At 40.0% G+C, this 12,940-nt stretch overlaps 1 protein-coding gene across 2 annotated transcripts in view; it reads left to right on the top strand.

Moving 5' to 3' along the window:
- Positions 1-12,940, top strand: part of LOC120854836 (lymphocyte antigen 75) — a 119,485-nt gene that overhangs the window by 23,441 nt on the left and 83,104 nt on the right. For both annotated transcript variants that reach the window (XM_040229176.1, XM_040229175.1), the window contains exons 8-13: positions 893-1,050; positions 4,119-4,229; positions 5,034-5,122; positions 5,271-5,440; positions 7,699-7,898; positions 9,342-9,484. In XM_040229176.1, coding sequence (XP_040085110.1) covers positions 893-1,050; positions 4,119-4,229; positions 5,034-5,122; positions 5,271-5,440; positions 7,699-7,898; positions 9,342-9,484 — 871 coding nt within the window. The remainder of the gene's footprint in view (positions 1-892; positions 1,051-4,118; positions 4,230-5,033; positions 5,123-5,270; positions 5,441-7,698; positions 7,899-9,341; positions 9,485-12,940) is intronic.

The raw sequence follows: 12,940 nt of genomic DNA, 5'->3' as shown, positions 1-12,940 counted from the left end.
GTTTTCAGACTCTTAGAGAGAATGAAAATCTTACCGTTTGATCCTGTACATCAGTATTATCCAGTAGAATTTTCTGCCGTGATGGAACTGGCAGAAAATCTGTACTGTCATTCAATAGCCACCAACCACTTGTGGCTTTTGAACCCTAGAAATGTAGCCAGAGTGACTGCAGAATTGAATTTTTGCTTTCATTTCATTTTAATTGATTCAGATTTTAAATAGTTGCATGTAGCAAGCGGCTACCAACCTGACGGTACAACCACTGACTGAATAATTCCCCTCTTCTCAAAAGCTAAATGCTATTTAAATCCCTCCTGACACCTAAGTGATGATTACCTCATGCTTATAATTATTTGGAAGCTAAAAAATGAACAAAACACCAGAGAGCCAGTATTAAGCTCTCCACCTACGATTCACCCATAGTAATAGCAGAACTGAGTGACTTCACTTTCAGTTTTCACTTTCAGATACCTATATTCCGTGCCAGCGTGGTGCCAGTTGTTTTACCTGGCAAAAGCAGTACAGTCATTCAGTGATGAACAATATTCTTATTCTAACTGGAATATCTATGACTGTCTTAGTAGAATTTCATTATTTCTCGTAAAGCAAGGTTTATCTAAACCAGGTTTCAGGAACACCCAGACTACAGATCGTAGTACAGCTAGCTGTTCCGCCTATGTACCCTGTCTGCAAAAGTGACCTGAAAAGCCCTCGTCATCAGGCCAGCCTAACATATCAACATTTTTACAAGCTAATTAAGACTACCACTTTTCTGAATTAAAAAGAAATACCATCAAGGCTGCTACCACCCCTTATCAAAATGTAAAAATCAGCAGTAGTTTCCATGTGGAAGTATGTGACTGAGTAACCAAACAAAATGTTTTTCTTTTAGATGCCGAAGGGGAAGTGTGGACAGGCCTTAGGAATATAAACACACCAGCCCTATTTCAGTGGTCAGATGGTACTGAAGTTACTCTAACTTACTGGGATGAGAATGAGCCACGTGTTCCCTATAATGAGACTCCCAACTGCGTTTCCTATTCAGGAAAGGTAGGAAACCTCCTTGGATTTATTTATATCCTTACTGTTATACCTGATAATCTTATAATAAGGTGACTTTTGTTGGAATATTTGCATTTAAGCTAGGAAAGAAAATAAAAGGTAATTGCACTGTAGATTATCTTTCTAGTCACTGCTGAGAAAAGGTAAATAAAACAATTACTAAAGAAGCAATCCAACTCCTGTCTGAGAGTATCTGCCCTGGTGTGAAAGAGATCAAGAGAATCTCTTTTGGACCAGAGATTCTTGTGCCAAATGGTTTCTGAGAAGCTTCTTTCTCTCAGTAATATTTAGCAGGTAATGTAACCTGGAAAATCCCATTGTCTCGTGTTCAGGTAAAGTGTTATATTAGTCCCACTTTGAGAAGTGAAAAAAATGGTTTTATTAAAAATTAGGCCCAATAAACATCTTACTGCTATAGAATTCATGGCTGTTTATTGAGCATGCTTCAGTTAAGAGTCCAGGAAAAGCAATCTTTTTTTAAAATTTTAATTGGAGGCTAATTACTTTACAATATTGTGGTGGTTTTTGCCATACATTCACATGAATCAGCCATCTGTGAACATGTGTTCCCCATCCTGACCCTCCCTCCCCCCATCCCTCTCCATCCCATCCCTCAGGGTCATCCCAGTGCACCAGCTCTGAGCACCCTGTCTCATGTACAGGATAAGCAATCTTGAGCCAAAGGGATGCAAGAGTCTCTATATTTTTATTTGTAGCACTTCCCTGTGAACTCCTGTTTAGGAAGCTGATTATATTACCCAAACTTCTAGGGAAACTTAAGTGAAGGCAAGAAATTGTAGGGCTGTTTAGAAGTGTTTCACTAGAAAATATGTTTTTCAGTTCAGTTCAGTTGCTCAGTCATGTCTGACTCTTTGCAACCCCATGGACTGCAGCATGCCAGGCTTCCCTGTCCATCAGCAACTTCTGGAGCCTACTCAAACTTGTGTCCATCTCATCAGTGATGCCATCCAACTATCTCATCCTCTGTCATCCCCTTCTCCTCCCACCTTCAATCTTTCCCAGCATCAGGGTCTTTTCCAATGAGTTGGTTCTTTGCATCGGGTGACCAAAGTGTTGGAGTTTCAACTTTAGCATCAGTGCTTCCAACAAACATTGAGGACTGATCTCCTTTAGGATGGACTGGTTGGATCTCCTTGCAGTCCAAGGGACTCTTGAGAGTCTTTTCCAACACCACAGTTCAAAAGCACCAACTCTTCAGTGCTCAGCTTTCTTTCTAGTCCAACTCTCACATCCATACATGACTACTGGAAAAACTATAGCCTTGACTAGACGGACCTTTGTTGGTAAAGTAATGTCTCTGCTTTTGAATATGCTATCTAGGTTGGTCATAACTTTCCTTCCAAGGAGTAAGCGTCTTTTAATTGCATGGCTGCAATCACCATCTGCAATGATTTTGGAGCCCCCCAAAATAAAGTCTGACACTGTTTCCACTGTTTCCCCATCTATTTCCCATGAAGTGATGGAACCAGATGCCATGATCTTAGTTTTCTGAATGTTGAGTTTTAAACCAACTTTTCCACTCTCCTCTTTCACTTTTATCAAGAGGCTTTTTAGTTCCTCTTCACTTTCTGCCATAAGGGTGGTGTCATCTGCATATTTGAGGTTATTGATATTTCTCCAGGCAATCTTGATTCCAGCTTGTGCTTCATCCAGCCCATCATTTCGCATGATGTACTCTGCATATAAGTTAAATAAGCAGGGTGACAATATACAGCCTTGATGTACTCTTTTCCCTATTTGGAACCAGTCTATTGTTCCATGTCCAGTTCTAACTGTTGCTTCCTGACCTGCACACAGATTTCTCAGGAGACAGGTCAGGTGATCTGGTATTCCTATCTCTTGAAGAATTTTCCAGTTTGTTTTGATCCACACAGTCAAAGGTTTTGGTGTAGTCAATAAAGCAAAAGTAGATGTTTTTCTGGAACTCTCTTCCTTTTTCAGTGATCAAATGGACATTGGCAATTTGATCTCTGGTTCCTCTGCCTTTTCTAAATCCAGCTTGAACATCTGGAGATTCACAGTTCATGTACTGTTGAAGCCTGGCTTGGAGAATTTTGAGCATTACTTTACTAGAGTGTGAGATAAGTACGGTTGTGCGGTAGTTTGAGCATTCTTTGGCATTGCCTTTCTTTGGGATTGGAATGAAAACTGACCTTTTCCAGTTCTGTGGCCACTGCTGAGTTTTCCAGATTTGCTGGCATACTGAGTGCAGCACTTCCACAGCATCATCTTAAAAGATGTTTTTAGAAAAGTGTAAAGCTGAATTTAGAAGGGTGTCACATTTAATGCTGTATTTAAAAGGATACACAGGATATCTTTAAAAGAGTATCAAAGGTTGAAATGAGGTCCCACAAGCCACAGTGAAATTGTGGCTTACCTAGATGGCTTCCGGTGTTCAAAACTGACCTGTATCACAACTGACTTTCTAAAATTTCATTCAAAGAAAGCATCGTGACTCAAGCGAAATAAATGTTAAGTAAGATATTTGAAAGAGAGAAATTGGACATCTGCACTGAAGTGGAGTTGGAAGAAAATTTTGATTCTAAAATTCTTAGCAGTTTTTCTGATCACCATCATCTTACACATGTGGAGACTGAGACAGGGAGGTTAAGTGACCTGCCCCAAAGGTATTAACCCACAGACAAACTCTGGCCATGTCCTATGGAAGGAGATTAGAGCACTGGCAAGTCTTTGTGGGCTGGGTTCTTTTCTCTTCAACTTCTGTATAAGTGCCCTTTAATAGTTTTTATTGTTACCCTTATAAGAAAATGAACTGCATCCCCATGGTGACCTTGAGGTGGTGGTGAAGTAACAGGCTTCCAGTCTTGTTGGGTAGCATTTTCTAGGAGTATGTTCTCAGGTTTAATTGCTAAGTTATATTCATTCTCTCTGCCTCCCTTTCCTCCTTTCGCTCCTCCTCTTCATCCTCCCTGATAGTTGTAAGAAAAAAATATCTTGATTTAAAATAAGTCCAATTCTAAATATATGGAAAATAATTTCTCTTGTGAAAGAAATGATTTTCTGTGTTTTAAAAGCTCGGTCAATGGAAGGTCCAATCATGTGAAGAAAAACTTAAATATGTGTGTAAGAAAAAGGGAGAAAAATTGAATGACACAAGATCTGATAAGATGTGTCCTCCAGATGAGGTATGTAAAATGCCTGTGTAAATTTTTCTAAGCAATATTACACCTTTTCGGTTAGATGGTAACTGAACTTAAACAGTTTAAACTTGGAAAACAGAAGAAATTACTAGCTTCTGTTCATTTACATTAGACTAAGCCAGAAGGCAGTGAATCACAGTATATCAGCATTCCTACAGAAGAGAAAAAAAAAAAAAGAGTTATAGGAAAAAGAATTACCTATTCATGAATTTCTATAAGAATATATGTGATTACTCTTCTCAATGCTGATTTTTTTTTTACTTCTACTCATATTATTCTTGTGCAAAAATAATTGAGCTAACAACTGTTATATTCTTAAAATGAGCTAAGCATTGTGCTGTGCTAAGTCGCTTCAGTTGTGTTCGACTCTTTACAACCTCATGGACTGTAGCCCACCAGGCTTATCTGTCCATAGGATTCTCTAGGCAAGAATACTGGAGTGGGTTGCCATGCCTTCCACCAGGGGATCTTCCCAACCCAGGGATCAAACCCACAACTCTGGCATTGGCAGGCAGGCTTTTTTTTTTTTTTTTTTTTACCACTAGCGCCACCTGGGAAGCCCAAGAAAGACATTGGGGGTAAAGAAAATTAAGACATACCTTCTGTCTGACACGGGATCACAAGCTTATGGAGGTTATCCATGAAATTATATCCCACCCTCATCAAGTGTATGAATTCCCTGGCCGTGTCGTTAATTTCCATTAGTTGTAAGATGTTAACCTGTGTAGCAGAACCTTGCTTGTCACCAATTCCGGAAGACAGTGTGATGATATTTTTCCTCCGATTTAGGGCTGGAAGAGACATGGAGAGACCTGTTACAAGATTTACAAGGATGAGGTCCCCTTTGGGACCAACTGCAATCTGACTATAACTAGCAGGTGTGACCATCAGTAAACACGTACTAGTGAACTTTTAACTCTGGGCTCCTTTGCCAAATAATCTTCCTTAAAAACAAAGTTCATCTTCAATTTATCTAGTAATTCTGTCACTGTAAAAACACCTACTGATCTGACTTTCATTTTATAGATTTGAGCAAGAATACCTGAATGATATGATTAAAAAGCATACCGTGTCTCCAGAAAAATACTTCTGGACTGGCCTGAGAGATACAAATGCAAATGGAGAGTATAGCTGGGCAAGTGTTGGTGGAGTAAAGCGTGCTGTAACCTTTTCCAATTGGAATTTTTTTGAGCCAGGTAGGTGCCTTAGCCTTTAAAGCAGTGGAATACGGTGATGTGAGAGACAGCTTTCCTCCCAGATCTATTCTTCACTTACCTTTGAAATGTGAAGGAGATGATGATATCTGGACTAGTCTTTCTATAGAACCGTAAATAGAAGCAGTGACCATGCCTCCCCTCTGAAGTCCTCAGGGATTACCCAGTAAAAACTGGAAAATTTGGTTCTCAGAAACCACCATCTAATGGCACAGAACTAGAACTGTCAGTGTGAGTTTAGCATCTTTTCCATATTAACTCTCAAACAGAACCTGAAAGTCTCATCATGCGCACTTTACATGTTCACCTCTCTGCTTCTTAACTTCTTTCTCCAAAGTTGAATGGTGTTTATTTATTTTCTTCTCAAGGGGTGATAATTAAGGAGGCCATGAATTATTTATTCTGAAAGTTAGTTTATCCTTCTTTAGCCTACAGCATTGACCATAATGAGCCATAGAATCAGGACCTTTGAGCCTCAGAATTCCCTTTGGATTTTAGAATTGAGGAAACAGAGGCTTAGAAAGGTGATTTACTTGACAAAGGTGACCTGATCATTGAACTGCTAAAATCCTGATCTGATTTCTAAACCAATGCTTTTTAAAGGATGTTGACTTTGTTTGAGAGAGCAGTTATGAAGCATTTGACTTTTCTTCCTTTGAATTATTTATATGTTCTTATGTTTTGTACAGTGAATCATGAAGGCCATTTTTATAACATAAAACTTGGAGCATGTGAATGTATAGTTAAACACAATAGTTGAGATAGAGAATGCCCACAAAATTTGTAATATGTGATCATCAATATAAATATGAGTGAGTGAGTGAAGTCACTCAGTTGTGTCCGACTCTTTGCGACCCCGTGGACTGTAGCCTACCAGGATTCTCCATCCATGGGATTCTCCAGGCAAGAATACTGGAGTGGGTTACCATTTCCTTCTCCAGGGGATCTTCCCAACCCACGGACTGAACCCAGGTCTCCCGCATTGGAGGCAGACACTTTAACCTCTGAGCCACCATATGAGTGGTATTGATAATATCAAAGTCGTCTTTTTACTTTGCAGAACATGGAGGATACAGGTGCTGATCCTGGTTAAACTTCATCTTAAATTAGAATGTTCTACTATACAAAACACATGCTTTCTTTTATTGACACTGTTATATTTCAGAGTCAATGTCAAATTCTTCCTGGATAAGCCACAGTGGTTGAAAGGGTGTTCAGGAAGTAAGCTATAATGGCTGTTCTCTCAGTCTGTAGCCAGAAAGACTGTCTTTAAGTCCTCTTTATCTTCTCACTCCCAGATTCAACCAGTTTGGTCTGTACTGGGCAAGCCATGGCAGAGGGTAGACTAGGGGAAGATAGCACACCCACCCAGGTGTGTTGTTTTTCCCAGTTTTTTCCAGTTCCTTGTTCCTCTTGCTGTCCCTGTGTCATGAGACATGAGACTGTACGGCTTCTCTGTGTGATGGAATGGAAGTCATCCTCATTCCTTTGCAATGTATGCTCTTCTTGTCCTTTGCCCATTGTAAGCCGTGTGAAGTCATGGGAAAGGGAGCGTGGTATTTTGTTAGCAAATTTGGGTTCCAGTTCTTTCTGACTTCACCGCTCACTAACTATGATTGTGGGCAAGTCACTCATTTTTCATCTGGAGATGGATCTGACAATACAAACTATCTTTTAATGTTGTAGTGAGTAAATACAATTCTGGCTGACGTAAATAGTAAACAGATGAGTGTTACCACACACCTCCTTTTACCTTTATGGAACCAGCTCTTCCTTTGGATTTGAATCTGGGAGTGTTTTGTTTTGAGGGTTACTAAGTTTCTCAAAAACTGTTGGAAGTTGTTAGGCGAATACAAACAATTTAGATTATACAGAGCATCATGGTGGTTTAGGGTTCAGCTCTGCACACACACTGCCTGGATTTCAGTTCCTGGTCAACTATTTACTCACATGTGACCTTGGACACATCACTAATCCTCACTATACCTCAGTTTGACAATAGAATCCTCTCTATGTGAGGATCAATTCTTTTAATCCTCTTAGAATAGTACCCGGCAAGTAGTAAGCATATCTCTGTATTACTGTCATCATTATTATTGTGAAAGTACATTTATTTCCTCCATTTTCTTTCCTATTCTCTTCTGCCATCTTGAATCAAATGAGGAGTGTAGGAACTAGAAAGTGTTTGTACTTAAATGTTCTAATGTAACTTTCAGTTAAAATTTTCCATTCAACCCCAGCTTCTCCAGGAGGGTGTGTGGTTATGGCTACTGGAAAGTCTCTTGGAAAGTGGGAGGTAAAAGACTGCAGAAGTTTCAGGGCACTTTCAATTTGCAAGAAAATAAGTGGACGCTCTGAGCCCGAAAAAGCAGCCCCCAAGCCTGAAGACCCCTGTCCTGAAGGCTGGCACAGTTTCCCCTCAGGTCTTGCTTGTTATAAGGTAAAGTAATATTCTCATTCAATCCCTCAGTGAAGTCATCTCTCTCCTATTCTAGTCCATGTCCTTGCACAAACTCTGCTTCTCCTCAGACACATACATCTCCTGCCAAAGTGTGTAGGAGCACAGAGTCCTTGTCAGAGTATCAGTGAACCTGTGTGTCAGAAAACCCATTTCCATGTACACTCATGTACTACCCAAAGGAGCAGGGCCAGAGTCAGAATGGCTCTTTACTCGGGTTCTTTTGTTTTGGAAAGTTGGATGAGCTACATGCCATGGTGATACTTTGCTTATGATTCTCATATCCCTCTAATTATTGCTGTCAAGTGAAGAGTTCTGTCACTTCTTACAAGTCAAAGAATTTGTTTTAGAATTCGTATCAGCCAACTGTCCCCACAAAGAAATTATTTCATGATTTCTTACTATCTCAAAATTCAGTGGCTATGACAACACGTAGTCTCATGTTCACAGATCTCTGGGTCAGATAGAGTTTGAATGATTGAATTTGGGCTTTAATAGTCAGCTCTGCTTTCAGCTATGGGTCAGCTGTGCTGGCCTCCAGGCTATCATTTGGGGTCTGCTGCTCTTCAGACTAGTGTCAGGCCAAAGGAGGAGCAACTAGCAGGGGCTTGTTCTTCTCATACCGAATTACTGGAGCCGGAAATGCAAGCCTAACCCAGGTCAGCATATTTTAGGCTTCTGCTCACTTTACCTTCACTGCTATCCCATCTATCACAGCAAGTCACATGGCTGAGCCCCAGGTCACGACACAGGGACATATCCTTCACCCACCAGGAAGCCGTGATGGCAAGAGTGTATAACTATATCACAGGGACTGAAAAATCAGCACCAGTAATTTAACCAACCATTGTGTCATCTGCTCCTCTTCTACTTTTGAAATGACTGGGGTTCATTTGGCATAAAATCAGTCATCACAAACCAAAGGAACAGTCCAAAGTGGCAAGTTTTGTTTTGCTATCCTCTGTAAATGTTCGCACACCAGTGCAGTCTGCCCTTTGATTCTTCTTCATCAAAAGTAGTCCTGTACTTGTGCAGTTCTCAGTGTATTATGTTCAGATTTGCCGTTAGTGCATTTCTTTGCAGAAATCTACTCCCAGAGCATTCATGTGTATTCTTTATACCCTTACTTCATTTTATCTCTCAAGATTCTTGGAATGCAAGAGGACATGGTGTCATGTCAGAGCAGTTCCCCAGCCTGGCTAAGGAAGGTTATCCCTCCAGTGACAGTGACTGGTGCCTGTGCTGGCCTCTGGTTGACACTCTGAGCAGGACCTGTCTGTGTCACAGTGTATGTGCCTTTACCTCAGTCTACTACACTTCTAAGAATCTGTTTCAGAGACCCACACATTCAACTGAGATTGACTTTAAAATTATAAATACTTTATGATAATATAAGAAAACAAATTAACATTATATTTTGTTAAGCTATTTCATAGAGAAAGAATTGTACGAAAGAGAAACTGGGAAGAAGCTGAGCGATTCTGCCAAGCGCTTGGAGGACACCTTCTTAGCTTCAGTCACATGGATGAAATAAAGGAGTTTCTTCACTTTTTAACAGAACAGTTCAGGTAATGTTCAGGCAGCAGTTCTGATCTTTTAGAGTGAGATCTTCTATCCTAAATTTGACATCCTCTACGTAACCCCCTGGAGAAGGAAATGGCAACCCACTCCAGTATTCTTGCCTGGGAAATCCCATGGACAAAGGAGCCTGGCAGGCTACAGTCCATGGGATCTGTGAAAGAGTAGGACATGACTTAGCAACTAAACAACAGGTATTCAGAATTGACATGTTTTATTATCTAAAGGATCATGCAGTATTTTAACAGTCATTCAACATCAAGTATTCTTACGTGCAGGTTGCTATGAGAGATCAGAGCATAGAGGGACAGAGTCACCACCCTTTGTGTAGTGTAATAAAGTTCAACAGTGGGGGTAATAAAAATATGGTGGAAAAATCTAGAACATAGATAAGGAGAGGCCAGGGGAATTTAGAGCAGGGAGGAAGTGTTTCTGGGTGGTACAATTGGGGAAAATATTACGAAGAAGGATGGTTCTTAGAAAGTAAGGCAGGGGCTTCCGTGGTGGCCCAGTGGTAAAGAATCCACCTGCCACTGCAGGGTTCGATCCCTGATCCTGAGAAAATGCCACATGCCAGGGGGCAATTAAGCCTGTGTGCCATAGCTATTTAGCCAGTGCTCCGGAAGCCAGGAGCTGCAACTACTGAGCCCGTGTGCCACAACTAGCAAAGCCTGAGCTCCACTGCAAGAGAAGCTGCTACAGTGAGAAGCCCGGGCACTGCAGCTAGAGCAGCCCCAGCCCTGCTCACCACCACTGGAGAAAGGCCCAGGGAGCGGAGAAGACCCCGCACAGCCAGAATGAATCAATAAGCGTAACGGGTTTTCTAAACAGGGACTATTTGAAGGGTAAGATGGGAGAAGGGGCCAGGGAAAACAGAACATGAGCATAGGAACTGAGACCAGAGTATGCAGATATGGTGAAGGAAAGGGGAGCCTACAGCATCACTGCAAAGTGGAGTTGGTATATGAAATTGAAATGTCCTTTCTTGCTAGGGAGGGAGTTTAATCTTAAGTCAATAAGCAAAAAGCATTCAAACAAAAACAAAGTGTGTGCGTGAGAGAGACAGACACGGGGTAGATGCAAAATAATTAATTCTAAAGCTATTGCAACGCCTCTGGTAGAAAACTATATTGAAGATGGGCAGTAAGCTGGGACAGTAAAGGAAGTAGTCTGAGATGTTACAAAGATGGAATCAAGAAGCCGCTGTAATTTTGATGGTATGTAGGAGGATTCCTGAATGGTTTTCCTGATGTCTTCAAGGATAATGTGGAGAAATATGAGCCAAGTGTTGGTATCATAGGAGGAGATTTTTTCTGAAGGTCTGGAGCAGTCATGAGTATGAAGGCCTTTTACTTCATGATTTATTTTCCCCTCCTCTCTTTGAAAGGAAGACTGAAAGTTATAAATCTAGTATTCAGGGTATACCAGGTAAATTTATGGAAAAGAATCACTAAGATATAAGAATATATCTTAGTGAATACTTTCCTGATCATTTTGACTCAAAAAAAGAAAAAAAAACAGCAAAAGTGAAACAGGTACCAAAGCACCAAGAAAATCCAATTAGCCACCTTCTCTAGGACATTAACTATAAGAAGGCATTTTAAAAATTGAGATCTAAAAAGTTTTGAGGTAGTAAATATTTGATTGTGTTGATTTTAGTTCCCGATTTAGTGGATTTTTCATTTGTGAAGATAGTAATTGATACTATTTATGCTCTCTACTTGAAAAAATGAGGTCTTCCCTTGTAGTTCAGTCGGTAAAGTCTGACTGCAATGCAGGAGATGTGGGTTTGATCCCTGGGTTGGGAAGATCCTCTAGAGCAGGAAATGGCAACCCACTCTGGTATTCTTGCCTGGGGAATCCCATGGACAGAGGAGCCTAGCAGGCTACAGTCTGTGGGGTCGCAAGAATCAGACAGGACTGAGCGACTAAGTGTACTTGAAAAAAATTTCAAAGACATATTCCAGTTGAAAGGTGAATAAAAGAATTAGGAGGAGGAATACATAACATAAAAACAGCTCCAGTCTAAATAATGCAATCTATGTAACTGAAAAATTATCTTAAATTATCCTAATTTCTGAAAGAGAAACAATAATATTTTAATAAAACCAGTATTAACTCTGCTTAATACCAGAGTTTATAACTCTGTTTATAAATAAAAACTGGGATGTAAAGAGATGAAATGGTTTTAAAAAATTAAAGCATAATAAATACCTCATTTTACCTGGAAATTATATTCAGAGACACAGATTTTATAAATTTTTAAAACTGTAAAGAGTATATTATCCACCGAATATTTAATGGGTGAAAAGGCCCATACAGCACATTATAAAGGAATAAAATAACAAAGTATAACGTCCAGTGCAATATTTAAAATGGATAACCAACAAGGACCTACTGTGTAGCACAGGGCATGCTGCTCAGTCTTGTGTGGCAGCCTGGTTGGGAGGGGAGTTTGGGGGAAAATGAATACATGTATATGTATGGCTGAGTCCCTTTGTGGTTCACCTGAAACTGTCACAACATTGTTGATCAGCTGTACCCCAATATAAAATAAAAAGTTTAAGAAAGAAAACAGAAAGCACAAAGAAACAACAGATAACCATAATCTTTTCAGTCATAGGGACCATATTGTATTTATATTCATCCTAGCCTCTGATATACTGCTATATTAAACAAACCATAATGTCTGCTTAATACATGCTCTGTTAATGAGAGATCATTTGTTCATGCTATACGTAGGCAACATATTCTAAAACCTATTTAATATTATAACCATGGCTTGAAGAAAAGGAAGGAAGCAAGCCCATTTATATCAGAAAGTGATTCTAAAGTTTATTCCTTGAACACCTTTAGCTTTTTATTGCAGGGATTGACCTTCCTCAGCAAGATGTCCATTGTCCAAATTGTGTTTTGCCTGCCAAGGAGTGAAGTCAGATTACAGCTCTACTTCTCACAATCTGAGTTCCACATCTCTGTTTATATTTCGGTGAAAAGGCTTCAGGGTGCACCAAATCATTGATGCTCTAAGATCTTTGCAACTCTTAACAGCAGCCCACCAGGGAAAGCCATTGTAAAACAAAAATAGCTTTAGGATTAGGGAAGAAAGCTTTGTTTGCAGAGCAGTTGCTGTTGTGTACGCTACCTCCAGTGAAGTGGCATGAATGGATTTGGATATAAATCTAAGGCTTTACAGACTAAGCACCCCCTTCAAATTGTGTTTATTAGAAGTTATTGCTCAGGTACTGTTTTCCTTAGGAACCAGATACAGCAGGAAATTTGATTGAGAGTTAGAAATTTTCCCACAGATACACACAGTAACCGAAACATGCACTGTCTTCTTCACCTCATAGCCTTAGTACTTGGAGTGGAAGAATTTATATAGAGAGAGAAAATTTCAGTTTGATTTAATTCTTCAGTTACCCATTTCTTCCTTCAGTTTTTTT

This window comes from Oryx dammah, unplaced genomic scaffold (assembly GCF_014754425.2).
Source record: "Oryx dammah isolate SB20612 unplaced genomic scaffold, SCBI_Odam_1.1 HiC_scaffold_27, whole genome shotgun sequence".
Taxonomy (NCBI): Eukaryota; Metazoa; Chordata; class Mammalia; order Artiodactyla; family Bovidae; genus Oryx; species Oryx dammah.
The sequence above is the reverse complement of the archived record's forward strand: the minus strand, read 5'-3'. Positions and strand labels throughout refer to the sequence as shown.